Source organism: Cavia porcellus, unplaced genomic scaffold, assembly GCF_034190915.1.
Source record: "Cavia porcellus strain 051 isolate PalLab524CR breed Dunkin Hartley unplaced genomic scaffold, mCavPor4.1 scaffold_13, whole genome shotgun sequence".
Taxonomy (NCBI): domain Eukaryota; kingdom Metazoa; phylum Chordata; class Mammalia; order Rodentia; family Caviidae; genus Cavia; species Cavia porcellus.
The window spans coordinates 36,361,040-36,388,676 of NW_026947496.1; the positions used below are offsets into that span (position 1 = coordinate 36,361,040).

General features: G+C 35.4%; 1 protein-coding gene and 1 non-coding gene across 7 annotated transcripts in view; both read left to right on the forward strand.

Moving 5' to 3' along the window:
* Ryr2 (ryanodine receptor 2) overlaps positions 1-27,637 on the forward strand; it is a 659,796-nt gene that overhangs the window by 208,314 nt on the left and 423,845 nt on the right. The window contains exon 2 of one of the 6 annotated variants that reach the window (XM_063260107.1): positions 17,820-17,939. The exons of the other annotated variants lie outside the window; for them this stretch is intronic. Coding sequence (XP_063116177.1) covers positions 17,820-17,939 — 120 coding nt within the window. The remainder of the gene's footprint in view (positions 1-17,819; positions 17,940-27,637) is intronic. 6 annotated transcript variants of the gene reach the window in all.
* Positions 21,211-21,343, forward strand: LOC134478590 (small nucleolar RNA SNORA2/SNORA34 family). Its single transcript, XR_010051341.1, has one exon. It is a non-coding gene; the product is annotated as a small nucleolar RNA SNORA2/SNORA34 family (small nucleolar RNA).

Consider the following 27,637-nt stretch of genomic DNA (forward strand, 5'->3'; position numbering starts at 1 on the left):
TAGCTCTGCAGGCTTTGGTGTCCTACTAGAATCCTGGAGAGGCGCCTGTTTCATCTCGTGCCTAGATCTCTGACTTTTCCCTTTATCGTATCTTTTTAGGATCATTTTCATCAGCCTGCAAACATGTCTTTATTACTTCTCCAGCATAGCAAGGCTACTCCTCTATGAGACATCCTTATGATTTCATTCAGATGTGATCAGAGAGGACTTCCTTGGTTGGCTTACTTAAAATATCAAACTATAATTTCTTGGTCTTACCCTATCTCCTTCATCTCAGTTTCTCGAGAAATGTGCTTGCGTGTAACTGTGTAGATAGTTTATCATCTACTTCTCCTATTTCATTTCCACGAGACCAGGAAGTTTTGTCTTCTCTTTTCGTAATTTCTAGAAGAATGCCAGAATTTTTATAGAAAACCCCAGATATTTTCTTCGTTAACTTCATATCCTTTCCAATATGATTCCATTTCTTTAGGACTTATTTCAACAGCTACCTATGTCTTCTGGTTTTCTGCCTCTTACATGACCTCTTTTTTATTTTTCAAAAAAACTTTTTTTATTTATTGTTATTTAGGTTAAAAAATTTGTGCTGAGGACTAATCCAGGGACTTTTGCTCTGCAAGCACTTTACCACTGAGCTAACTTTCCATATGCCTCCTGTTCTCTCTTACATTCCCTTGATGCGCCATTACTGACCACTACACTGCTTTCAAACCTGCACGATTGCCCTCACTCTTGTATCAACTTTCATCATCTTCCATATGTCTGTAAGATCGTATCTGACCTGCTAAGTCAGTCTCTGTTCCTCTTTCTTCTTTCCAGCCTCCTGCCAGGGCCCCCCAATCCTGACCCCATGGAGGGGACAGAGGAGCTTGCTGCCCTTTCCTGCTGGAGTATTCCATGTTTTCATTCCTGGCTCTGTGTAGGGCTTGGCTCAGTGTGCCTTCATCAGAGAGGTGTTTTCTGACTGCTTGTCACATGCTCCCTTTCAATTCTCTCGATCCTGTTCTTTTATTCTTGACTCTTATCATACTCATGTTAAAATTTGTAATGATTCATTTGCTTATTATTGATCTCTTCCTGGAGTACAGGCTCATGAGTGCAAGAATTTGTTCTGTGTATGTTAAATGAACAAATTTAATCCTTACAAAAATAGGAAGGAAGAGTGAACAGTTACTTTAAACTGCATCTGGGTTTGTTTTCTTGGCACTTTTTATTATGTTTTGATTAATTTAATCTCTCATAACAATCCTTTAAGGTAGAGTTTCATTTATTTTCATAGATGATTAAAACGGCAGTCACAGTGGCTATTAAAAGGAGAGCTAGAAAGCCAGGATTCCAACCCTGGGTGTGTCTCACCCAAGAGTAATGCTCCATCCAACTCATTTTTTTACTTATTATGAATTGAGAAGTAATAATTATATAATGGCAAAGTTACTATAAATGATTTTCATAGGACATATTAGTTCCTCTTAATAGACAACAGAGCTGAGGCTGAAGTGACAGGAGATCTGCTTAGGATTTTGTCCCTAGGACCCTCTGTTTGTGGCATCCAGGGGCTTCAGAATCTAGCTCTTGAATTCAGTCCTAGTAGGCTCTTTTTGCACAGCTACAAGATTTCTGTACACAGATATCTCATACATCTTACTTTATGTAAGTTTTATCTACGTAAGCTTTACATTTTTCATCTAGTATATTTGTATAAATTGATAGAGGTTCATATATATGAATTCAATATATTAAGCGTTTGACAATCGAGTCTTAAAAACTTGCACCATGATTATTCTTCACATACAGATTGTCCTTTACATGATTGTTACACTACCCGTGTAAACTGAGTGACAACCACAATTGAGCTGAAATTTTCTATTTTGTTTGGATTCATTTTTCTACAGTACAACTTGACTCTGACCAGGACCAGATTATTGCTCGAGCATTAATTGCTAGTTCACTGTCTCATTCCCAGGTCAGAGGAAAGCTCTCAAGTGAAATATTTACTGATTGCAGGAAAGTGAGGTAATTTACTGAAAGTTTCTAAAATTGTGGAAGTTACAGTTTCTGGTACACAGACTGATAATTTATATTTTAATTAAAGAATTACAAAAAGAGAATAAGTTTACCAGTAACAGAAATAAACTTCAGTTTGAAATATGAACCCTTATTTCACAGTTTTTGGAAAGGAAATCTGTGTTTTTGTACATAAATGTTCTATCCATACATGTAAGATCTAAAAAAGCCCTTGTGTAACACATGACACTTGGGAGAAACATGTTGAAACATATTCCAGAGACAAGATTGAAATTACTTTATGCATATTATATCATTCACCCTGTTTTACCCAAAAACTCTTTGGTGTTCTCCTGTGGTATATATCAGGGATGGTAAACCGTTTAGAGCTTTCAGTGATAATGAACGGCTGGCTGCAGCATGTGTGCCATGTTTGTCACCATTGGTGTAGTGTGTATCCAGATTGCTATATTTTTTTGCTTATTCTTAAAAATTTGTCCCTATAAGAAAGGACAGTGTGCTGAAAAGTCCAAATTTTCTTTATTTCAAAATAATGCATTTTGTGTATCCAGATTCAGATCTTGAAAATTGCCTCTAAAATTACTTCTCCATCTTTCCTTGTATGATATTTGAGGCCTACGTAATGAATAATCATTTTAGTCTCCTTACTTGTAGTACTTTTAGTAGCCTTCATTAGCATGTAGTCTTTTTGGAATCCTTACTTAAAATGTCGAGATAATTAGTACTCTGTGGTTTTCTTTTCAGGATTTAAACATAGATTATACAATCTGTGCCTAGTGTGACATGGTAAGGTGTAAATTTCTAGCACTTGCACATTGTGGTCTCTATCAGTGTTTAGAGAGGATGAGTGTGACTTTCAACATCCTAGATATGCACAGTTAGAAACCAAAATATCCTATATAATATATGCATATATTCATATATGTGGGTCTCATCTGCTCTTCATAGATACTAAGTCTTTCAGAGTAGCATGCATGAATATATTTAATTTTTTCATAGAGACATTGTATCCTACAGTTAGTTGAGGAAGCAGTACTCTCGGATGCAGTTGCCAGGGTAGATCTTAAGGGGTCACGTCTGGTTCTTACTTGGGTCTCTTAGTATTTTGTGCTTGAGCACCTACAGGTGACACAGAGATATTGATGGTTAGATTACTTTGCTTGTCACTCTGTTGATGTTAATCCCCTAGGAGTACTCATTTTGTTTAATACAAGTTGTGATTGAAATCCAGAGTCAAGGCTGCTACTGAGTGCCATTCAATGGAAAGGCAGGCTCCGGCTCCTAAAAACATTATGATATGTCCTCATCCACCATATTCACTGGACTTGGCACTGTACAACTTCTATTTCTTCCCCAGAATCAAAATGATCATGAAAAGTAAGCATTTTGAATTAATTCAGGATGTCAAGAAAGTTATTGCAGCATAGTTAACGACTCTTGAAAGAGAACTTCCAGATTGGCTTCAGAAAGTGGCGTGAATGATGGGATATGTGTGAGGTGAGAGGAGTATTTTGAGAGGAATTAATAGCAATGTATCTTCTATAATAAATATTTTTGTCAAAGCTTCAACCTTCACTGGATATTTTGGGAATACCTCATAGCCATTTTTTAATCTTCTTGTAGGTGTGAGAGAGGTGTGAGAGCATATTTTTGTGCTAAACACATATATTACAATGAATTTTAGCTGGAGTCTTGATATATGAGTCGGTCTTCAATGCCATGTAGGAAATATAGATCATTCAGAGGTTGGAAAACAGGAACAGAATTTATTCATGGTGTTTTTGAGTGGAAAAGGGAAACAGATACATTCTTTGGATGTCACTGCTTGGTGAATTAATTGTCAGTGTTAATCTGCATCTTGCATGCAGCAGACACGAAGTTTGAAGGTCTGAAATACGTCCGGTCTTTCTGGATCTTGTTTCTTATTTGCAGGGCAACTTTTTGTAGCACAGTTCAAATTAAGTGCTTAATTTTCCTAGCTCTTTCCATTGATGTGATTGTATCAAAAAGCCATGTATTCTACAAGTCATTTTAGGCTCTTTAATTTCCTTTATCATTTTCTAGCCCTGATCTTTATTTTATCATACCTGTTAATAGTTCGGAAACTTATTTTCAAGGATTTATTACATAAGAATGAAGAGATTTCCTTTTCCTCATGGTTTATGGAAATTTGTTTCTTTGTTTAATGTTTATCAGGAAGTAAACTTCACTGTCACTGAGTTTCAGATGGTGTTCATTAAGGCAGTTTCCATTCCCCATCTAATACTTCACAATAAAATTTCACCAGACACTTGGCTTACTGAGATCTAGCCCACCATACCTCCTTTTTGTTTCTCATATGTGCAAATCAAGGCTGACCTGGTGGTGCATGCCTGTAATCCCAGCACTCTGTGAGGTAAGAGGATTGCAAATTTTAGTCCATCCTGTACCACTAGGTGAGTTAAGGAGAATCTATCTCAAAATAAAATATAAATATAAAAGGAATAGGGATAGGCCTCTTTGCACAGGCCCTGTGTTCAATTTCCATCATCTCAAAAACACAAAACCCCAAATCCATCCTTTCTTGCTTGCGTCAAGGCCTTTGCTTTTTTATCCCTTTGACAGAAATGTCCTTCATTACGTTGTGGCAAATCCTGCCCAACTCTGGTCTCTCTAGTTCTTTCCTAATGTAGCTCACACTCTGATTGCTCTTGTGAGCACTGGGACAATGATGTGAATGGATGTTGCAAAGGGAGGCGGACAGGGATGCCGTAGGTTCTGATGGTGTGAGGAGGACCTGACCCACGCTATGGCTGGATAGTGGCAGGGCAGCTTCCTGGACTTGGGGAGTTAGCAGAGGAAGTACAAATACATCTGGTTTCAGTTACTGTTCGATTGATGGTACACTTATTGAGATACAGAAAAATAGTGGATGGGAAAATTTCTAAGAATTAAGCTAAAATGATTGTACTACTAATTCTATTAGTTATTGGAACAAAACAGTTCACATTCATAGGATTAGATCAATTTTGCATTTTTGTATCTAGTAATCTGAGTAACTCTTTTGAAGATAACTATGCAAAGTAACAACCTTAGTTATGGTCCTACCACCTTGTTTTGAAAGCCATATTATTGTTTTGGGCTCTTTGTTGTTGTCATTTATTTGTCTTTTGTTTTTTGTTTTTCTTATATTTTGTTTTGTTTTGTCTTTCCCTCTAATATAGAAAGGATAGATGTACATGTATAGGCTTGTACATGCCTGGAACTGCTCCTAAAGAATTTACAAGGATTGATTTTATTACGTGTTGATGGTATGGTATGAACAGCTACTTTTAAGAAAATGAGACATATGGTAGCCATTGCTGATTTTCTGTTGTCTTGTTTTGAAGTTCAGTAATGCTTTTATTTTTTGTTTTGATTGGTTTTAGTCTGTTTTCTATTATTTGATTTCAATATGTGTGAAGGTATGGACAGCTATTTTGAAGAAAACAATATACGTTATGATAACCATTGTTGATTTTCCTATTGTCTGGTTTTAAAGGCCTGTAATGCTTTCATTCTTTGTTTTGATTGGTTTTATACTGTTTCGTTTTATTTGAATTCATTGTGTGTGAAGATATGGACAACAGGAAACATTGTGGTAGTCACTGTTGATTTCCTGTTGTCTTCTTTTTAAATCCTGTGTTGCTTGCATTATTTTGTTATGATCTGCTTTGTTCTGTTCTGTTTTGTTTTATTCTCTTAAAAAAACAAAAAATTAGAGCAGTATTTAATTTTGGGCATGTCAGATTCCAAGGAGAAGACTAGACTTATTAAAAATGATATAGTTATTTATCAGTGATTTGTAAGATGAAGGCTTGATTATGTCTTTTGTATTTTTGTGATACTTAAGAATGAAATTTAAGAGCTCCATAGATATATTAGTCTTTGATTTTGCTGAGTCTTTGTTGGCATGAAGCTAAAACTCTTCTGTCCACGTTGCTGATGGTCTGTGAAGGCCTGAGAGTCAGTCTTGGAATCTGAGCGTTGAAGATGAACTGTTACGTACCATAGGACTGTACTTTGAATTTATTGGTATAGTAAATTTGCACAATGCTGATACATTTTTTGATTTCCTATATGAAGATGAAGATGGAACTTTTCTTTCTAATAGGGTTGTTTATTTCTCCTAAATGGTACTAGAAAGGCATTGATGAAATGTTTATATAGTCACAGACAGCATTCTGCTTCCTGCTTTCTGCTTTAGCAGCTGTCATCTCTGTTTGCTGGATGTTAGGAGGTCCCCTGTTCCGATAGTGTCTGGTGCTTGAGTGTTTCTATCTAGTTCTTCTTTTGCTGATATTTCACAGGCCGCTTGTGACTGTTGGCCTCACAGCCCACAATCTCTCACATGGCATTTTTTATATAAACTTTCACATAAGAGTTATCAGCACAGAGCAAGACATTACTTCTGTAGCTTTGTTATTTTATGGTATAAAAACCATTTCTGTCACTTTGCATTAGCCCATATATTCAGCATTAATAAGTAAGGTTAGCAGTGGAATATTCTCTACTTCTATTAAAAACAAAGCCAGAAATAGACATATATGTAAACATGTAAGAGTCTACTTAATTCTAACTTTTGAATTTGCTTAGGGTTAGAATTCTCTTCCTTTTGTCTTTTGCATAGAACCATGAAACCATAATATTGGAGGCATTCAGTTCATCTGTGGTGGAAAATGGAAGACTAGGCAGTCACACTCTAGTCACACTCGGCAGACATGTAGTCCAGACGAAATCATATCACTGAGAATAACAATATGATCAAGGAGATTAGATTTACCTGTCCAAGATTCTTTAGTATTACTTTACTTAAAATATTGACCATTATCAAACCACATACACTTCATAATCAGTAAGAAGTCAGTGCATTCCTTTTCAAGGCTGTTGGTGATTGGTTACTGTGTACCTGTTATTCAGTTTATGTACAGATGGCAAAACATGTGGTTGGGTTCCCTCCCTGTGTCTTGGTAATTAATGCAAGGGAAATTTAAAAGAATAGATTATTGGCGGTTGGGAAGCAGATGAAATATATTCAAGAAATGAAAAGTGATTATATTGGATATTATGATTTAGATCTAGAATGAGTCCTGAAAGGCTCATGAGTTCAGAAGTGGGGCTTTTGGAAATCAGTTGGATCATGGGGTGCTATTCTCATGGTGGATTAATTTACTAGAGTTCAGAGCTGACCATGCTCTTAGGAGGTTGCATCTGTAGGGCAGAGGTGGGCACTTCTCCCATGCCCTGCTTGCTTTGGAGCCAGCCAACTATGAACTAAACTCTCTAATAACCGTGAGCCCAAACAACCTTTCTTCCTTTAAATTGTGGGTGTTGTGGATATTGTGTCTAGTGACTAAGACACTGAAAATGGAGTTTTTGTTGTACAGACAGGATGATGCAGAAAGAAAATCAGGATGTACAGTGGAGGCTGTGTAATGTGTGGGAATTTTCCCACCCTGGGAAAGACTCTGTATGTACAACCAGAGGATGAACTGATAGTGAACTTGTCAGAGTAAACGAGAAGAGTGATTAGGACCAGGAGCGTGAAGATGTCCCAGAGGAAGCGGAATGGTGGAAAAACTTCCCAGGAAAGGAACTTTCAGAGACATTTTATTGTGTTGACAGCACAAAAGTGAAGATGGCAGAAGCTGAACCAAACATAGAAGAGTGTGATGGTTTATCAAGAGGAAGAGAAGATGTCAGTACACACAGAGTCACATGAAAGGAAGAAGCTCTGGGACTACCCTTCATAAATGATTTACAAAGAAAACTCTTAATTCATTGCGTTTCAAGTGTTATAAATCATAGTACACCAAATAAAGTTTAGTTTTATTACTTTATGTTTTTAAATAATAAATCCATAGCGTTTGAGAATTTTTAATGTTTGGACCAAAATTTGGAAGAGGTCATGGAACAATCATAAACCATCATTATTTTCTCAAAGATTATTTGAAGACAGGACGTTTCTATGGTCCTGTATTAATGTGTCCTCTAACTGAGGACCACTTGTATATTTTAAGAGCTTCATGCTCTACTGAGGTTGCCAAGCTCCTAGACTGCTTGTATATTTTAAATAAATACTAAATGAAAGTCCAAAAATGTTACCCTCTCTTCTCTTTGTAATTATCTCAACTGTTTGCTGTTAAGCACTATAAGAAGAAATAGTATAGATAATATTTTATTCAGCCATATGCCTCTAAAGCCCAAATCAGTGATGGAATCAATGAGAAAATGTGGTAAGCACGCTTCATAGCACTTGCAGCATAATAGGAACTTGATAAAGGCAAAATATATAAAGAATGTGATTTCTCTGCATCTCCAATGTTCCAGCCTGTTCTGAAGCACCATATCTTCCACTCCCAAATGGTTGCAGTAACCCCAGTAGGTAACCGTGTTCTTGTATCCAACATGTAGCCCAATGAGCTTCCTCTTCTCTTAAGAAGTGAAACAGTTTAAACGCTGACCTCAGAGCCTTTCATTGTCTGTTCCACCATTGCCAGCCTCACCTCATAAAGAATCATCCTCCCCTCTGGCTTATTCTGCTCCAGCCATAAGGTTCTTTCCTTTTTGTTTTTCCTTCTGGGGCTGAGTTGAACTTGGGCTGTTAGGCATACTTAGGCCTCTACTGTACCCGTGAGTAATACCCCAGCTTCTTTCTGTTCTCAAGTGTGCTGAGAGCACATGTTAGGCCTGAGGGCCTCCCATCAGCCTTTCCTCTCCCTGCGATGTTCTTCCATTGTCATGGGACTGTTTGGGTCCTTGCTCAAGACCACGGTTCAGTGATCCCTGTTCTGTCTTAAAGTCTTCATCTTCCAGTCCATTGCATTTTAGGCCCTCTGTTTTTGTTTTTTTTCATATAACTTTGTATCTTCTAACATAACTGTATACTTGTTTTGTTTTTGTTTATTGACTCTCTTCCATTTCCAGCAGGTAAGCTTAATGAGCTTATAGATCTTTGATTCATTCAACAATTATCTCTGGCATTTAGAACATTTCTTACCACATATTGTGTTCTAAGCAAATATCTATTAAGTGATGAGTGAATATTTTAAAGAAGCTGTTAATATCATCGGAGAATTATTTTCTATGGTATAACACTAGACTTGACAGTTTTTATTACCAAAATACTGTCTTAGTTACTCATCTAAAATTGCGTTAGATACAGCACTCTAGTTCTGGGCTTTCTCCCTATAAATATTAGACCTCTATTCTAAAAAGTTTCAACGTCAAAGACAATGCATGAAAAAATTTAATGAAAAGAAATCAACCCAACCTATGTTTTCTGAACATTTACTACATCAAATAGTCTAATGTAGATGATTTTATGATTACTTTAGGTTTCAAATGAAGCATTTATTTCCATTTTTTAATTTCTGTGGCATTTCATTTGACATGCAGGACAGGTAGTGACAGGGTAGGATATATAATGGGAGCTATTTGAATGATAGCTAACCCTGGAAAAAATTCTCATGATATAAGCCAGGAGAAAACCAATTAAAGAAAGTCTAAACTTGGGTAAACCTTTTGGAAGATGAGTATAGTGAGAGTTTAAGGAAAGTACTTGGCATGATCTAAGGATTTTGTAATAGCCAGAAAAAGCATTCTTGAGCTTTAAGCTCTGTATGATTGATTTGCCTGGGTTGTGTCTACAAAGAATATTGCAATCAAAGCCTTATTATGTGTATGTAGAAATATGAGAAAAATAAAGAAATGCATTACTTTTTTCCCTATGATTCAGTTGAATTTTGTATTGATGCTATGGATAGTTAAGGTACATTTAAAATATGTCACAGCTATCATAGACAGGCTTCATAATTTTCCTCCAATATTGCAAGTGAAACCATGAAATCACTTATTGGGGTCATACAATACTGGAATTAATTGGAAGTGAAATAGGATCTTACCTTGACAATTCTAAAAGGACACTCCATCTGCAGCATGCAGTGTGCATTTATGAACATTCATAAATAGATTTGGGTCTGCAATCATTTAGTGCATTATGCTTGTCACACACATTGTTAGGCAATGGAGATACATACTTGTGGTCAAGATGGATCTTGTCTCTACTCTTCAGAAAGCTGCTAATACTAGGGGTCATTGAAGTAGTATGGTCAATGCTTCTTAAAGGCATTAATTCCCCCAGAATATTCTTCTTTACTTTGAATGCATTTATGCCTTTAAGAAGCAGTGGAAGTCTATATAGTGTGATCAAAACGTACAATGTATTCTACTGCCAGCTAATATCCAACAGAAATTCAGATTTATAGAAATATTATACTGTGTCTTCCTCCATCTTATTCACTGGATATGGCACCATGCAGCTTCTAGCTCTTTCCCAAAGTCAAAGTGATCACAAAAGGTAAACATTTTGAATTGTTTCAGGACAAAGAGGCAGCCATGACAATGCGACTAAAGATATTTATGAAAGATTTCCAAAACTGTTTCAGAAAGTGGCAAGAATAATAGGATACATATGTTTAAAGCAATGGAGAGTATTTTCAGGGGATAAATGATAGTGTCTTTTATCATAATGAATTAAAAAATTAAATTTCTATTGTGTTTTTTGATGAGGCCTTGTACCATGGTGACATGTAGGGAGGGGCAGAATGTGGTCTATGCAATTGGAAAAAGTAGTTCCTTTCTGTACATGACATTCCCACAGTTTATAAAGTATATTCCTTAGTAAGTATCAGTTGGGTAGTTAATATGGAAATGCAGTGGGAGATGCTGAATTAAATACTTGGGCTCATCCTTGACTAACTAAAAAGTGTCAAGATGTTAGTACTGAAGTAATTGAGTGTTCTTGATTCTTATTTGTATAATAGAAAGACATAAAATACTGTAAGTGCCACCCATTGTGTGGATGGAACTCGATTATAGATCATTTATTTATCCATTCACTCAACAGATATTTCTTGACTGAGTGCTTCCAATGAGCTGGTGTTCTTTAGGCCATGGTGAAACCCATCAGCGGGACAAAGTCCTTCTCTTTATAGAACTTGTAGTCTAATGGGAGAGGCTTGAACAGCTAAGAGTTATATAATATCAGATAAGGGCAGAAAAAGGGGAAAAATCAATAAAAAGGATTCAAGATCAATAGAGACTGATAGAGTGGGTCTGGACATGGCTTTCCAGGTCTATGTGATCTAACAGGAGTGTGAGTCACAGTCAAGGTAGCTTTGCTTAAAATTACTACACTCAGACACAAACTCACTCTCAGTAATGCATCCTTCAGTTTCATCTCCCTGATCTGCTTCTCTCCCACTATTGCCACCTCTGATCCAGCATATAGATGTTCTGGTCACCAATGGTTTGGCTTTCTCTCTAATCTGCTTTCTGCTTATCTTTATCTGTAGTCTCTTAGACTATTTGATTTTCAAAGGTTTTCTGTTTTATTTATATTGGCTGTTATCAGCCAGAGTTTTCTAGACAAATTTGAGGTTCTTAGACAAATGTCTTACTCTTTTTCTTTGCCAAGGCCTGTGTTTGTCTACATTGCAGCTAAAATATTTGATTTGACCAGTCCCTGGTATGGTTATGGTGGTTTGTAGAAGGCAGGATTCCTTCCCCAGTGAGAGGGATCATGTTGAACTTGGTTCTTGAACTGCAGTATCTGAAGGGAGAAATCCAATAAGAGGATGTATTAATTTAGCAATGTTAAGTTATTACAAATTTTGGCCACTGTTCTTTTATTTATCAATTCAACTATTACTTTTGAGGCCCTCTGTTATCTCTGACATTATGCTAAATATTGATACTATAATTCTAAGTAGTAATAAGCTCAGTTAAATAATTGGACATTGATGAATTGTACAAATGAATATGTGAAACCAGCTTCAGAAATGGAAAAAAAAGAATATAGTACTACACCAGTGCATGAGTACATGCGCACACACAGGTGCACACACTGAAATTCATATAACCCGGTGGACAGGGGGAGCTCATTCCTGGAAAGGATGCCTCAGTAGGTTTTGCAAGGCGAATACGCATTAATTAGAGGAGGGAAATGAGATTTACTAGTAAATATAAAAGTTCAGAGTTTAGGAAGAAAGTAAGGGTGGCTGCAGGAATTGTTGATCTGGCACTAGCATTGCAAGGCCCTGAGGGATGATGGATACTGTTTTTTTTTTTTTTTCCTTTTAAACAAGGAGAAACCAGTAAAAGGTTCTGAACCAGAACAGAGTCAGGGGTTTGTGTGATCTCAGTGTAAAGACACCACTGGAAGGGAATTACAGTGTTTGGATTTCAGAGAAGCAAATGAAAAATGATTATAGATTGGATTGAGGTGACATCAGATGTATTGATGGAACAGAATAAATAGACCTGGATGAATGTAAGCTGATGTCACCCTTATTAAAATGAAGCTATTTCATTATTTGAAGGTTTTTATTTTTAAAAGTAATTTTACAATTACTTTGTTGTATTCTGTATTTAGAATTTGTATAAGTATTAGTAAATTCACTTTTTCAAGTTTGTTTTACAATATTGCAAGTCTGGTATAGGGTGAAGTAATTTTAGGAACAGCAGGTTACTTAACCTTATTATCATGGTAGTTATAGTTAATGGATTTTAAGATTTAAAGATATGAAATATAATAAGTTGAATCCATTTTGTAGCATTTTGTCTATGTATTTTGATTTTTTGTGAATCAAATCTAAATGTGTTACACAGGGCAAGAACTCTACAAACCATAATAAAGGGTGAACACTTTGGGGGTACTTTTAGTTTTTATGGGCTAAGGTAGGAAAGTAATAGTTATGTAGTGCCTTTTAGCCTCAGTTATACCATTTGTGTATACTACCAGATGTAAGAATGAGAATTGTGAATTAGAAGGCTGTATGTCATGAACTGGGTATTCAAAACTAATCAGGAAAGGGTTTGTGACTTGCTTCAAATGAATTTTTGTCCTTCTCTTAACTGGGCATTGCTAATCTTCTGGATCTCATTGATGTTGGACAGTGTTAATCTTTACTTTTAAAGATAGAAACTAGAATGTATTTATGAATATGCAAATTTTCACACATGTGTACATAATTATATAAAGCACACACTGTATATGTGTGAACCATAATCAGGATTATTACAGATAGAATAGAGTAAAATAAATAGAAAAACTTGAGTTACTTACCATAACCTAGCAATGCAATATCTGCATGCTCTCCAACTGCAGGGATGTTGTAGAGTCAGATTTGAGGTAAGAGATGGACTAATGAAAGGGAACTGGCATGTGATTTTGTGTTTTAGGTCTGTATTTACGTTGGTCCATCAGGTGTTTGTATGTCTTATTTTCTGTCAAAAAGCAACTCTGAACTTACTAGAATATAAAATAAAATATAGTATGTGTTATTTGCAGTCAAATCATGATTGAAAATCTGTCTCCATGGGGGTGTAACAGAGCTCCAAAAAACATAGTGTTGTGTTTGTGGCCACTCTGTCATATAGTGCTAATGTGCAGGATTAAAGTGAGTATAAGTGAGTTGATTACATAGAAACAAAACTTATTTATTTCTCTTCTTATGTGTAGGGCACTTCCCCATATTGATAGGCATCTCTACATGAGCTCTGTATTAAACAACTTTCCTGTCACTGGGGTAAAATACCCAACAATCACAATTTAAAAGAGGAGAAACTTATTTTGGCTCAAAGTTTTAGTGGGTTCAGTCCAGGGTCAGCTGACTCTATCCCAGGAAATACATGCTAAAAGGCCTCATGGGAGAAGGCTGCTCATATCTTAGGGGTCAAGAATCAGATAGATGTAGATGGAAGGGGTCAAGGACAAAAATATACCCATCCAGCTCACACTTCCAATGACCTGCCTCTTCATAGAGACCTGCCTTGTTTTCAAAACAGACGAGAGTTTTGTGGGACATTTTTAGACTTAAATCATAATATTTGCTCTTAGTCCTCAAAATGCCCATGTCCATCTCATTCAAATGCATTCAATTCATGTCTAAGAGTTGACAGTCTTAGGAATTTTAGCATTGCTGAAAAGTCCAAGTCCAAATTATTTTCTGGGAATCAAGACAATGTCCTAGCTGTGAGTCCCTCTAAAAAATAAAGTATTTCTTAAAAAATGATAAAAGGTAAACATTCCTATTTCAAAAGGGATGAATGGGGGATAGAAAAGAATCAGACTAAGCAAGACTGAAAACTCTTTTGAGTAAATATTAAATCCTGTCATGTCAAGCAGTGAAGTAAATTGTGGCCAGATGTGAATATTAACCGTTTTGGGAAGACCTGCCCCAATAGCCTTACTGGATTCAGCCCACATGACCTCTCTCATAGGCTGGTTGTGTTCACTGGCTGTGGCTTTCCTCAGCAGGAATTCTATATTCCTAGCATATCCAACTTCCTGGGGTCTCTGCTGTACGTTCAGCTTCACTCTTACAGCTTTAAGAATCAACTTCCCAGGGGCTACTCGAAGGGATTGTGACCCGGTTACACATTTTATCCAGCCTTCCTGGCCTTTTTCTGAAATCTAGACGAAAGCTGCTATCTATGATCTTCATTCTATGTGCCTGAAAAATCAGCACCAAGGATAGCACAAAGGTTATCCAAAGGAGCAGTTAAGTAACCAGTCTCCCTTGGATCATGGCTGCAGTGGCCTCTGAAGCCTGGATGACTGAACAGTGGGAAAATACTTTTCTAGGTAACCCTGAGTAAGCTGGCTCTCTGGGGCTCTCTTCTCAAAGCTCTTTCCAAGTTGCTTACCCTTTGAACCTAGAAAGGGTGGAGTTTGGCTAATTCCTGAGATCTTTCCTGTTGTTTGGATGTAAGATATTTGGGTTCTTTATAATGTTAATCTTTTTAGTAACCATGTTCTCTTGCCTGCAACTTTGGAGACTCTTTCTGTTGTTACTGCAGAGTTTTCATATCTGTTTTTTTGCTGCAAATTTTTACTGTAGATCTGGTTAAGAGCAGGCAGCAGTACATATGCCATAGCCTTGACAATGGGCTGCCTTGAAATTGGGGTGTCTTGAAATTTACTCCCCCTGATTAGTCTACAATATTTAAATTTAGTGTTTCACAAAATTTTAGGATCCGGACAAAATAGGGAAATTCTCTGCTGTAATGTAACATGCATGGACTCTAGCAAAAGGAAGTGGAGTCCTTTTACTAACTGATATTTCTTGAGCCATGCCTTTTCTGTCTACATTCCTGTCAGCATCTGGTTTTTCTGAGTTTTAACCATAATTACCTATTAAGCTCTGCATATAGCAGTACAGCTTCTGTAGCCCTCCTCTCCTAACTTTTCCAAACTCTTCCTGCAAACAACTTCCAAAGGCATCTAAACCACATTGCCATTGTCAAGTATACTCATATCAATGACCCCACTTTCTGTAGTAACTTTCTACATTAGTTTTCTCATCAATGGAACAAAATATCTGTAATTTAAAGTAAGTAAAGTTTATTTTGGCTCAAAATTCATTGAATTCAAACCACAGTTTGAGGAAAGCTGCTCATATTATGGTGATCCAGAAGCAGACTGAGAGGTGGAGAACCAGGAACAAAACCATACCCTTTTTGGTCCCACCTTCTTCACCTCTGACCTGATTCTTGTAAACAGAGCTCATCTTTGAATAAATGAGGTTTTTGAAGGCATTTACCTAAACCTTTACAAGTTCTGATTTCTGATTTTAATATACAGCTGTGAATGGTAGTTGTCAAATGCCTAACAGAGACTATTCCTGTCCCCCAAGATCTCTACATCCTAGAATTATGGCTCTTGTCCTTCAGCGTTTGTTAGAAATGTAGCCAATGTCCCACTCAAAACATAGAGAACCAGAATGTATTCTTTAGCAAGATCCAGGAGCAGTAGGATGCATATTAATGATCGAGCAGCACTTCTACAGATAACAAACCCAGGAAAATCAATTCAGTCTCAGCAGTGTAGACCCTGTGACTTTTATATTCAGCTAAATTAGATTCAATGACATAGTTCCTAGATTTTGTATGATAAGTGCTCTGTGAGTAAGAAGTTAATTCATGCCTCATGTTCCTCATCCATATGTGTGTTGAGTAGTCATTGTATCATTTGAGTGCAGTGAGGATTAAATAAATTAGTGCCAGTGCAGGTAAACCCCTTATTTTTGGTAATTATGGTATGCCATCTTGTCTTTCAGAACTTTTTCAAGAAAACTGTTCCCTAAGCTGTCTTTTAGTGATACATTAAAGTAATTATTTACTAAATGGCATTTAGATAATGTCCAGTATCCAAAAAATCTTTTGCTCAAGAGTGTCATTTATATATTAAAACTAGTTCCAAAAGGCAAATGAGACAAGATAGCAAAAATCTGTGGGGACTTGGTTAGGCATGAGGAAATCAGCACAATTTTTAGTTTTTTCTCCTGCTAATACATATTTCAAGAGCACCACATATCTTTGATCTTGCAGACATAAGGTGTTTCATGAATTTTTATTATAAGCATGGTATACATGAATTTATATTCATAAGTACTTGTATGAAAATGAGACAATTTTCCTTAACAGATGACTTTTTAAATAAAATAAGTGTTCACTGAAAATTAACAAGGGCCTGGAGGGAAAGTTAGAAGGTGGTTGATAAAATGGTTGTGGCTGGTGCTATAAACTAGGTGTTAAGTGTGGCTGTGACCTTATAAGATATAAAGATAAATGCATAGTGTTACATAAGTTTGAAAGGCAAACTAGAGTTGTACTTTTGTACCTATAATGGTATTTTCTTTAAGGTTAACTAAAAAAAAAAAAACCTTTTTTTCTGCTTTTGAAAATTTATCACATCTCTCACCTTTCCTCTGTTATTTTACTTTGATGGAACATTTCCAGGACAGAATTGTGCATTCCTTTTCACTTTAACTCTACTTAAAAGGATTGATCAGTATGTTTATTTAACTTCTCTTGTTATGATTCCGTCTGTATCTTTGATATTGAAATGTCAAATACAAACAGACTTTTTGGGGATTTTCCATTTAGAACCTGGTAAAATGAGATACTTTGCTACAGTTTATTTAGTGCCTATTTAGTATTATTTGAGTGTCAGTTATTGTGTATTTTATGTCTCTTCATTGCCTTAGAGATTCAGAGTGTTGCTTAAGATCACATGACCTATTTATGGTAGAGCCTAGCTAGGCATCTAGATTTTGATCTTTTTGCTTGTACTCACTTCTGTTTATTGCTTTTTCTCCTGTGTAGTTTTTCCTGTAATCCTGCTTCATTAATTGATTGAAAACCAGTGTTGTATTTCAGAGGTCTCCTTATAAATTTTTAAGAGCCCAAGATAATCTCAAATACAATATGTGGTTCACCTAAGATGACTTTTATAGTCAGTTTGAACTGAGAAGTTCATTTATTGTCCTGCTATACTGTGTTAGTTTTGGAATGACAAGTGTGCCTGCTATTAGACTTTATCCATTTCTTGATGGTCCTTTATGTCTTTGGAATGCATCAGAATATTTCTTGGTAATTTTTATGTTTTGTGTAAGACTGCTAATATGAAAATCCTGTACTTTGGTTATCTAAGCAAGTTGCCTCCAGGGAAGGTATTAGTGATTACAGTGAGAAACCCACCGATCATTTCAAATGCAGCCCCAGTTATTTTTTTTTGCAAATATAAGATACTTTAGGAATTGATTCTGTAGTATCTTCCCCAGTCACCTATTGGACAGTTGTTCTTTTTTGATTCAGTTTTTTAAAATGCTCGATATTTAAAGACATTCTAAAAGCACGTTCTTCTAGATTTGCTTTAGACTAGTTATATTAAATCTCACTTTTTCTTCTCTATTTGTCCCCCTTTGCAGGATGATGAAGTGGTCCTGCAGTGTACCGCAACTATCCACAAAGAACAACAGAAACTATGTTTGGCAGCGGAAGGATTTGGCAACAGACTTTGTTTCTTGGAGTCTACTTCCAATTCCAAGGTGGGATGAAGTCATTCAAAGTCATTCAAATGTGTCTTTCTACTTGTGACACTGAGGTTGTTTATGAGCACTCTGCTCTTTTCTGTGGAAAGCACACTACATGAACTAAGGGGGCATGAAAATGGTTTTACTCTGCAGTATGGAGAATTTTAATTCAGCCTCTAGTGGGTACACAGAACTGGAATACAGCTGGAAAGAAAAAGAGACAAAGTTCTTGCCTGTGATGCTTTTATTCTAGTGGAAAAGTAAGCAAGTCATAAGTTATGTAATCTGAGAATGGAAAGGGCTAAGGAGGAGAGTAGACAATGTTGAGCAGAAGACTTATCCTTTTACAAAGAGAATTTTTGGGAAGGTTTTTCAAGGTGGTGAGATTTGAATAAGTTGGAAACAAGTGAAAGAATATGTCATACTGTGTATTCTTGAACTTTCTACAGAGAGGAGCTTAGAAATGCAAGGTACTAAGGACAGAGGTGCACATGCAGAGTATTTAAGTAGCATGAGTGAAGTAGTCAGTGGCAAGAGATACAGTCTTGGGCCAGGTCTCAAATGGTCTTCCAAGCCATAGTTAAGAGTTGAGATTTTTTGCTAGTATCAAGGAGGGGCAGGGGGAGTGAGAGCATTGGAATAGGGATGTGGCACCAATTTGGTTTAGGTGTTTTAAAGATTATGTTTATGCTTTTGTCAATTTGAGACTTACGTAAAGTGGAAGTGAAAGAGCAGTTGGAAGGTGCTTGCTGAAGAATGGGTGGGAGCCTCCAACTGTAAGAAACAGCTGGGCTGTCAAGAATGCACTGTTAGTATATGGTGGATTTGCTGATCGGTCAGACTGTGAGAGAATAAAGGAAAGAGAAGAAATGGGGGTGCCTCTGGGGGTGAGAAAATACTCAATTTCATAGTCTATTGTATGGCACTTTTTGGTTTACAAGGTACTTTAACATTCATAATCTCATTTGTCATAATGAAGGAATTTGCAGTTATTGTTCTCATATTCATTGCACACACAAGGAAGTGAGAAACTAATAGAGATGAAGTACTGTACTTATAATACTCAATATGACTTCAAGCAAATAGTTCTAGCAGTGGCTGTTCACATGGAGACCTAGGTCTTTAATATCAAATCCTTGATTTATTCTTTATACTGTGGAACTTTTTTGGTTATTTTGTGAAATCAGTTGTGTGTGTATACTTTAGTAGTTCATGTAAAATAACATTATAAATATTATAATAGTTTGTAGAAGAACATATATTTTATAACCCTACTTAAATTTATTTTATTTGATGATTTTATGGAGTATTCTTTTTGTTCAACTTACTGTGACAAATTTGGTTGTGAAAAATATTTTTCTTAAATATCAGTTAATTTAATATGTAGCATTTTCTCTGCAGTTTCTGATATTTCTGCGGTGGCTAGGACCAGGATAGCATTTTTAGTTAAGCTAGGCTTTTTACTTTCCATATTATATTGAATAATATTCTAATTGTTGGTCTTTTTTACCAGTCTTTTATAAAAAGACTGATGTCAAATACTAAAAACTAGTATTCCTGACTTTATTCTACGTAAGTTATGTAAAGTATTGAAATATGACTAGGTATCCATTTAAATTGTTTAGTTCCTAGCACTGATGCTAGACTATCTAGTGACTACTGATTATATTGTAAACTGAGCATTTTATTCCTTTTGATTTTCATGCTTGTGGAGTTTTCTGATTTATCTGACAATCTACATTTGGAATGAGATAAATTATTATAAAGCATAGAATTAAGAAGGAAATTAAAGTCCATTATGCTAATCTGAGCTCTTTGTAAAGATCTTGCAATTTAAGTACTTTTTTTTCTTTCCCCTTACTGTTTGGATCATAGGTGATTCCCACCACGTAGGATTGTCTTGTGTTTCCTGGTGCCTTTGTTCTTCTGGTTTGTCTTTCCTGCAGTCTTCCTACCTGATAAAATCCTGCTTGTTCTTTAAAATACATCTATCTTCCTGCCTTACGGGCAGCTTTCTTTTCCTACTTCTGTGATCCTCTCTGTGTTTACATACTTTGCTTATGTTATAGCTATTTGGGCCTAATTCTGGGTGAAATCTGCACCAGCTTCTCTTCATGAATACATGCAGACGTCCTTCTAAGGTCCACACTCCAGCTCTTGAAGCGCTAAAGTCTGGATAAATCTCCATTGTTTTATTAAATTATATTTAGTGCCAAGCACAGTGCCTTTAACCTATAAAATTTATGGATTATTAAATTGGAAAGAGAACTAATAGTCGAGCTAATTCTATTTTTTCGAAGATAGAATTTCAGCTTTCTATACTAACAGAGTTGAAACCTTAGATCTTAGTTAATGTTCACAATATGTAAGCCTTCCAGAAGATGTATCTGGATTTTATTTTCACTGATATAAAACAGAATATACGGTCCACTTCCCTAATTGGTTTCTTTTGTACGTAGGATAAAAGTAGGGAGAACAGAGTGATTGTTATAATAAGTAGTTGGACACTGTAAATTATATTTTTGCTCCTGGAATCAGTGCCAGAGCTATCTTAAGCTATAGAATTGTTAGTTACATACAGAGTAATGTAAAGCCAAGAGGTAATGGTGTTTCCCCACAGATAGTATCAGTACACATAGAGGAGGAAGCAGAGGGAAGGCAGTGCGATCCGTGTTGTCTGCAAAACCTGGTAACGTGGTGGTAGAGTACACAGGAAAGCAGCAGCCATGCCTGAGAGAGGAAAACAAAAGAACAGAACAGAACCGAACGGAATCAAACCAAACCAAACCATGGACACATGGGATGTTTCTTGAGCAAGTTGGGACTTGGGCGCTTTCGTAAGGAGCGTAAGTAGAGCTCTGTTCAGAACAAATCCCTGCTCTGAGCAGAAACAATTGCAGATGCAGTCTGCATTGAGCAGGCATCTGAGGATAGACTAGGTCCAGACAAAAAGGGGCAAGAAAGTAGAATCAATACAGCTGGTAAGATAAGAGGTGATGCTTCAGACACAGTAGGACACAGTGGGAGAATCATGGAGGCGGGTGCCCCAGGGCCATGGAGCACTCAAAGAAACAAATGAAATCAACTCAATTTTTACCTGTTCATCTGGCATGCCTTTATTGCCTGTAGATATTATAAGATAGTAATACATATATAATCATGTAAATTTTTTCTATAAGAAGTCTAATGTGTATGTGTTTATAGAATTATTTACAATTGTCTTTAATATATACATATATAAAATTATCATATATAATTTTAGATGTAAAACAGAGTGAGATCAGAAATGTCCCTGAATCAAGACTGACAGTGTTCTGAAGGTGTTGAAAGCAGGATGGTAAAGTGGTATCTTTATATGGTCTAATGGCCATTTTAGAACTTCAGAAATGTAGTGGTTAATTCATTGGAAAGAAACAACTCCCTCCCTGTCCCCCAGTGAGCCTGCTGCTGCAGGCCCTTAGGAGAAGCTACTCCCACTGGTGAGCCTGTGGTCAGGGGCCCAGAGGAGAGGAAGCCACCCCACTGGGTTTCCACTGACATGGAGTGACTTTGATGAGCTGCTGCCCATACTCCTCCACCACACTGGAAACCTTGGGTTGGAGGAATCTAGGTGCCTAGCCCAGTGCCCTATACCATGAGATGGGCAGCCAGGGAAGGTAACACCCAGGACTCAGCATCCAGCTGATTCACAGGAATGCAGTAAAGTGTCAAGATGAAGCAACAGGGTGCACTCTCAGACCTCCAGCCCACCCAGAACAGAACAGAAGACATAGACACAAAAAAATTAGAAGTCACAGATGTGAAATTTCTGAAATGATAGCAACTGGAATAAAGAGACAACTTAGTGCTTATATTGTTTAGTGTGCTTTTTGATTGACTTGCATGCCTGTGTCTGGTGGTCTAAGCGTTTATTTAGAGGATAACAATGTACGTTACAGTAACTATGATTGATTTTCTACTGTCTTGCTTTTGAAATCCAGTATCATTCCCATTGTTTTGCTTTGTTTTGTTCTTTTTATTTCATTTTATTCTCTTCAAAAATGAATAAGAGCAGAATAATGTCCATAGATAATATAATTTACCTGGTAAATAAATTTACAACCATTACTTACTATTTCAAAATAAGCTAAAAAAATTTTGAAAATCAGAGACACTATGAAGGAGACACTGTAAATTAAAAACTCAGAAATAAGATAAACAGAGAGATAAAATTTGAAAAAAGAACTAAAAGATAACAGGAACAGGTTGTAAATGAAAGAAAAGGTAATTTTAGAAATGGAGACAGAAGTAATAGGAATGCCAGAAGACATACACCCACAGGTAATGTCTTCAGAGATAGAAGATGAGAAAGGGAAAACTTTCAGAGACCCAAAAGCTGTAAAGAAGAGATGAAAAAAATGGGAGCAAGTGTTAGGTATAGGCAGTAGGAAAAAATGCAATACATTTATTGCAGAGGATGCAGGTAGAAAGCCAATGCAGATAGAAGACACATTTGTAGTTGAAGAACTTTTATCTGAAAGTACACATTTGAGAGGGCATAGCACACCTAAGAAAGTGAATCTTGTAGCCAAAATGGTTATCTAGAACAAAGTCTTAAGAGTTTAAAGAAAAAACAGTCCTTTTGAATTAAGGCAAAAAACAGTCACTTTTAAGAGAAAGAAGATCTAGTCATCATTCAACATTTTAGCAATTGCTTTCTGCCAAAAGAATGGAGTAATGGTTTTTTTGTGTCTGAGTTTCTAAAATATGAGTCCAGGTTCTACTCAAAATGACTTTTTCATGACAAAGATCCTCAGCTGTTATGAACATGGATAATGCTGAGATGTTTGCATGACCCTTTCCTCAGGAATTTATTGAAGTGTGAGATCCTGACAGTTGAACTCTGGAGGAGGCTTGGGTGTGAAAGGCCTTAGAGCATCCTGTGCAGTTTCCCTGAGGATCTGAGCGCCAGCCATGGTTTAGGCAGAAGGATGTCATGTGAAGCGGTTCTGTGCTGTTACAGCACAGTCAGTGCAGCTGCCACAAAGCGGAGGGGAATGGGGAAAGTTCATCAGAATTATATTTAACTTTGTGATTGTCTTAAGTAAACAATGCAACTTTAGCCCGGAGAGGAAGGGAAAAGCAAGGAGTTATTAATAGCAGTATTGCTATTAGAACTAATATGTAGTAACCATCAAAAAAGGGACTTAAGCAGTTATTTAAAGATGCTAATATACTACTATTGATATTAGAATAGTCAAAACTTCTTAAAAGATCTTTTATCTAGATTATATATCTAGATATATTATTATAATATATATTAATATATATTATATATCTAGATTATATATCTAGATTATATATCTAGATACGATATAAAAATATGTATATCATATTTGTGTATATATATACACACACATATAAATATGTTCACTTTTTTTGACAAACACATGGATATATACACATGCATGTATACATATATATGTCTCATTGTATAAGACAGATTCACACATAAAATATACTATTGGACGTGGTGGCACACTCCTGTAATCCCAGCACTTGGGAGGCTGAGGCAGGAGGATTGTGGCAAATTTGAGATCAGCCTGGGCTACAAAGTGAGCCTAAGGGCAGCCTAAACTGCATAGCAAGACCCTGGCTCAAAAAGACAAAAAAAAAAAAAAAATACTATAAAGTGTGTTAAATAAAAGGAACAATTCAGTTTTAAATTAAATGTTATATTTAGCCTTTTAGAATAAAAACAAAGAAAACAACATTAGAATTAATAAAGGTATTGAGTTGATTTTAAAGATTGGTTCTTTGAAAAAATCAGCAGACAGACTACTAATTAATCTAATCAAAAGGAAGAAAGCATAAATATTCCAATATTAAGAAGTTGTGTATGGGCTAAAAGGGGATAATGATGAAAATGAGAGGAAATGGAACCATAAGGGGACTATTTGTGTAATTATATGCAAATCTATTTTAAAACCTTCATGAAGTGAATCATTTTCTAAAAAAATTATTTTTTTACAGAAAATATGAACAGACCCATTTAAAAAGAAAACAAAGTAGTAAAACTGTTCCCTGATAAGACATGCATCAAGATTATATAGACCTATGTACCTGTGCCTCATAAATTGTTCCAAAGCACAGCAAAAGAAGAAAATCTTCCAAATGTCTTACATCAGTTAAGCATGAAGTGGATTTTAAAATCTTATAAGATTATTTTGCAAAAGGAATTTGTAGATCAGTTTTGCTTTGGCTGATACAGAAATCTGAGGTAAATATTTAACAAAACAAATGTTTCATTAAAAAGTATATCATATTAAGGTTTCCTCTGGGGCTTCAGGAGTGGCTCCATCTATTAATATTATTCTTGATATTAACAGTGATAAGAGGAAAATTTTCAATCTTTTCCTTAGTGAAAAGATTGGATAAAAATTTAAATTATATTTGTACTTTTAAAATAATAGGATATGGATTGATAATGTCTGCACAGTATTATTTTACAAGGGCAGATGCAGTATGAGGAAACAGTTTATTTCAAGGTCAGCAAGAAGAACTGTAGTGGAAAGGTCAGATCTAAGTTAAAGACGTCCAGTGTGTCCTATAACTATTTTCTTGGAAGTGTAATAAAGCCTGAAGACCAGATTGAAAGAGGTAAAACTATTTCCAATTGGAGAAGATTTGATGACATATCTAACTAGAAAAATGAACAAAAGTATAAAAAATGAGAAATCAGTAAAGAAGCAGGTTACAAATCAATGTATCAAGAAATCTATCTATCTATATCTATCTATCTATATCTATCTATCTATTCTATGTATAGATAAAGCTTAGATATATTGGAATGCAGGTATATATGGAATGATATTTGGCACATACAGAGTCATTTTTATTAGGTCAGAAAGGGGACCAGTAATAATCTTAGGCCAATTATTTGCTAATATTCGATGATTAAAATTTAACACGTCATATTTGTTTGCTGTTTTTGATAGCAGTATCAACAGATTGTTTAAAGTATGTGTGCATACACTAATCAGTTAACTTTCCATATGTATTGCATGAATAGGTTTGTTTAGATTGCACATTTAAAGTCCTGTTTTTGTTTTTCTTTGTGTGATGTTTTTAAACTCAAGTATCATCGGCAGACTATGTGAAAATATTTGTCAAGAATATTTATGTAGAAAAGAATACATTCTGAGTCCCAGAAGTCTTTGCTCTTGAAATAAAAGATATAATTTAACATTGTCTTAATTAATGCTTTTAAAATTTTTATTTATTCTGGGAAAGACTACAATAGAATACAACCATGAATATTTTGTCCACAACTGTGAATAATGGAATTTGATTTGTACTTCTGAGAGCTGGCATTAAATTTTGCAACCCAATTTTACTGTTGGGCCCCCTTTTCTAAAAGTAAATACCTAACATTCTGAATTAATTGGACTGTCATGTGGAAAATACAAACTTAAAACCCTCAACTTAGCCTGGGCTGGCTTGCTTTTCTGGTAACTAAGCATTATGATGGAAAATCACACTCCTGGCTATGCAGCTAATAATCATGGCCTTTGTCCGGATGTATTGCAGTATTGCTCTTCCTCTCTCTTTTTCACTTATAATCACTTTAGGACCTAGTAAACTACTTGATTAAATGGAATAATTGCCAGTTAACCTAATGTTCCTTTGATAATATTTGGGTTATTCTAGAGTTTAACTTGAGTTACATTAAGAGACAATTCAATATGGATATTTAATAGTTATAATTAGGAACATTTAACATATAAGCAAATTTAAAATGAATGTTCTGTGTTTTTTCATAGATAGATGAGAAGAATTTTAGTCATCTCAAGTAGACCAGTCTATTTTGAGTTCCTTTAAGGAACAGGGATGTTTGTTTAAATAGTGATCAAATGAAGCATACGAGAAATAAAACTGCCTATGTAGTTCTGAGAAGGATTTCTATAATATTTGGTTTGACAGTTTCACTGGGACCTAATTTATTTGGTTTTTAAGTGCATAATACAGTGTTCTTTATAATAATGAGCAATGGTTAATATTGATTGTTTCATAAGATGCAGTATGCTGTTAAGCCTCACCTTGTTCACAGGATCTAAAACTTATGACAGTAAACACTATAAAATACTGAAATACCTAGTTTTGTACTAAATTGAGTCAAATTTTACTAGATGAACTTTTAATTGCTTTATGAATGATTATTGCATAAGTTAAAATTGAGTGAGAAGTTAAAACTCTGGGAAATACTTTAATTTCAGACCACAGCAAAAAATTCCATGAAACACTGGGTTCCATAGGAACACAATCTGGAAAACATTATTTTATACATATGTGACAGTTGGATCCATGGTCATATGGTATTGTCTTCAAAGAAGAGAGATTTACTTAAAAAGATGCCATTTTTATTTAGTGATCTTACTGTAACAAGTACAGTTTCCTGATGTTTATCATTGTGAACTCAGAGTGGGACAAGTAATAAGTATCTTTAAAAATTTGTTGCAGCTCAAAATTTCATGATTCTGTATTTCCAGGATGGGTCCATAACCACTATATGTATAAAAAACGTTGATTTTTAACAGGCTTCCAAAAAGTAAGTTGGCCCTCTACGTGTGGCAATAAGAAGAACTCTCCATTTCTTCCAATTTCTATGGCATCACTTTAATTAAAAGTATTTCTTCTCGTAATGGAACATGATAGAGCAATATTTTATCTTCAGTGACTCATTTCAGGATATTATTCACCATCATAAATAATACATTAGGATATTAATGATGCATGATAGTGTGCTATTCCAGATGAACAGCCCTTTTCATTCAAGTGAGAATTTTTGAATAATAAAAATGTCAGTATAAGATAAATGCTAGATGATGTAAGAAAGATTCACTTTTAAATAAGGTTTATGAAGCATCTTAAATATCAGAAACTTATTTTTCAATGTTTTCCCTAAAATTCAATTGGAATAAAACAATTATAGGGAGATAAATATTATTGTTTTCTTTATTCATTTTGAGTTTCACAGAATTTTATTTTGCATATAAGGAATGCAAAAGAACAATGTGTTTGGGAGAGAAGAGAAATGATCCCTAACTGTATTGGTTTTTTAATATCTTTGTGTTTTCGTTTTATAATTTATGTTAATTCACCAGTATTTGAATGGAAAAGAAAGTAGGTGGTAGATGTGGTTAAAAAAAATGCTTCAGTGATGTGCAAATATCCAATCTATAAATAATAAGCAATTAGATAGATTATGTTCTGGTAAAACAGAACAATTACAAGACAGTATCTGTTTTTTGACAGAGTATTACATTGAATCAGAATGGAACTGTTTGCTAGATTATAACATAAGTTACTTTATAATGAAATAATTCTTGCTAATATTTTAAACATGCACGGATGCTGTTACCCAATGAAGGTCCTAAGTTAGGAAGCATTTTATAAGATATTTGAATAGTATAGCATCAGAAAATTGAGCTACAGATTTGTCCTCAGAATCTTTGAAAGATTTGAAAGAATCATTCTTGTGTCTAAAAAAAAATGAAAATGAGCTCCTGATTTTGTATTTTTTGTAAGATGTGGAAAATGAAGTGAAATAAACATTAAACAGAACACCTAAGACTGAAAATGTGTAACCTGTACTGTGGTGATGATCTTTACTAAGCATAAGGTAGGTGAGGAGAAAAACCTACCTGGATCTCACCTCTTGCACATTTGAAGTC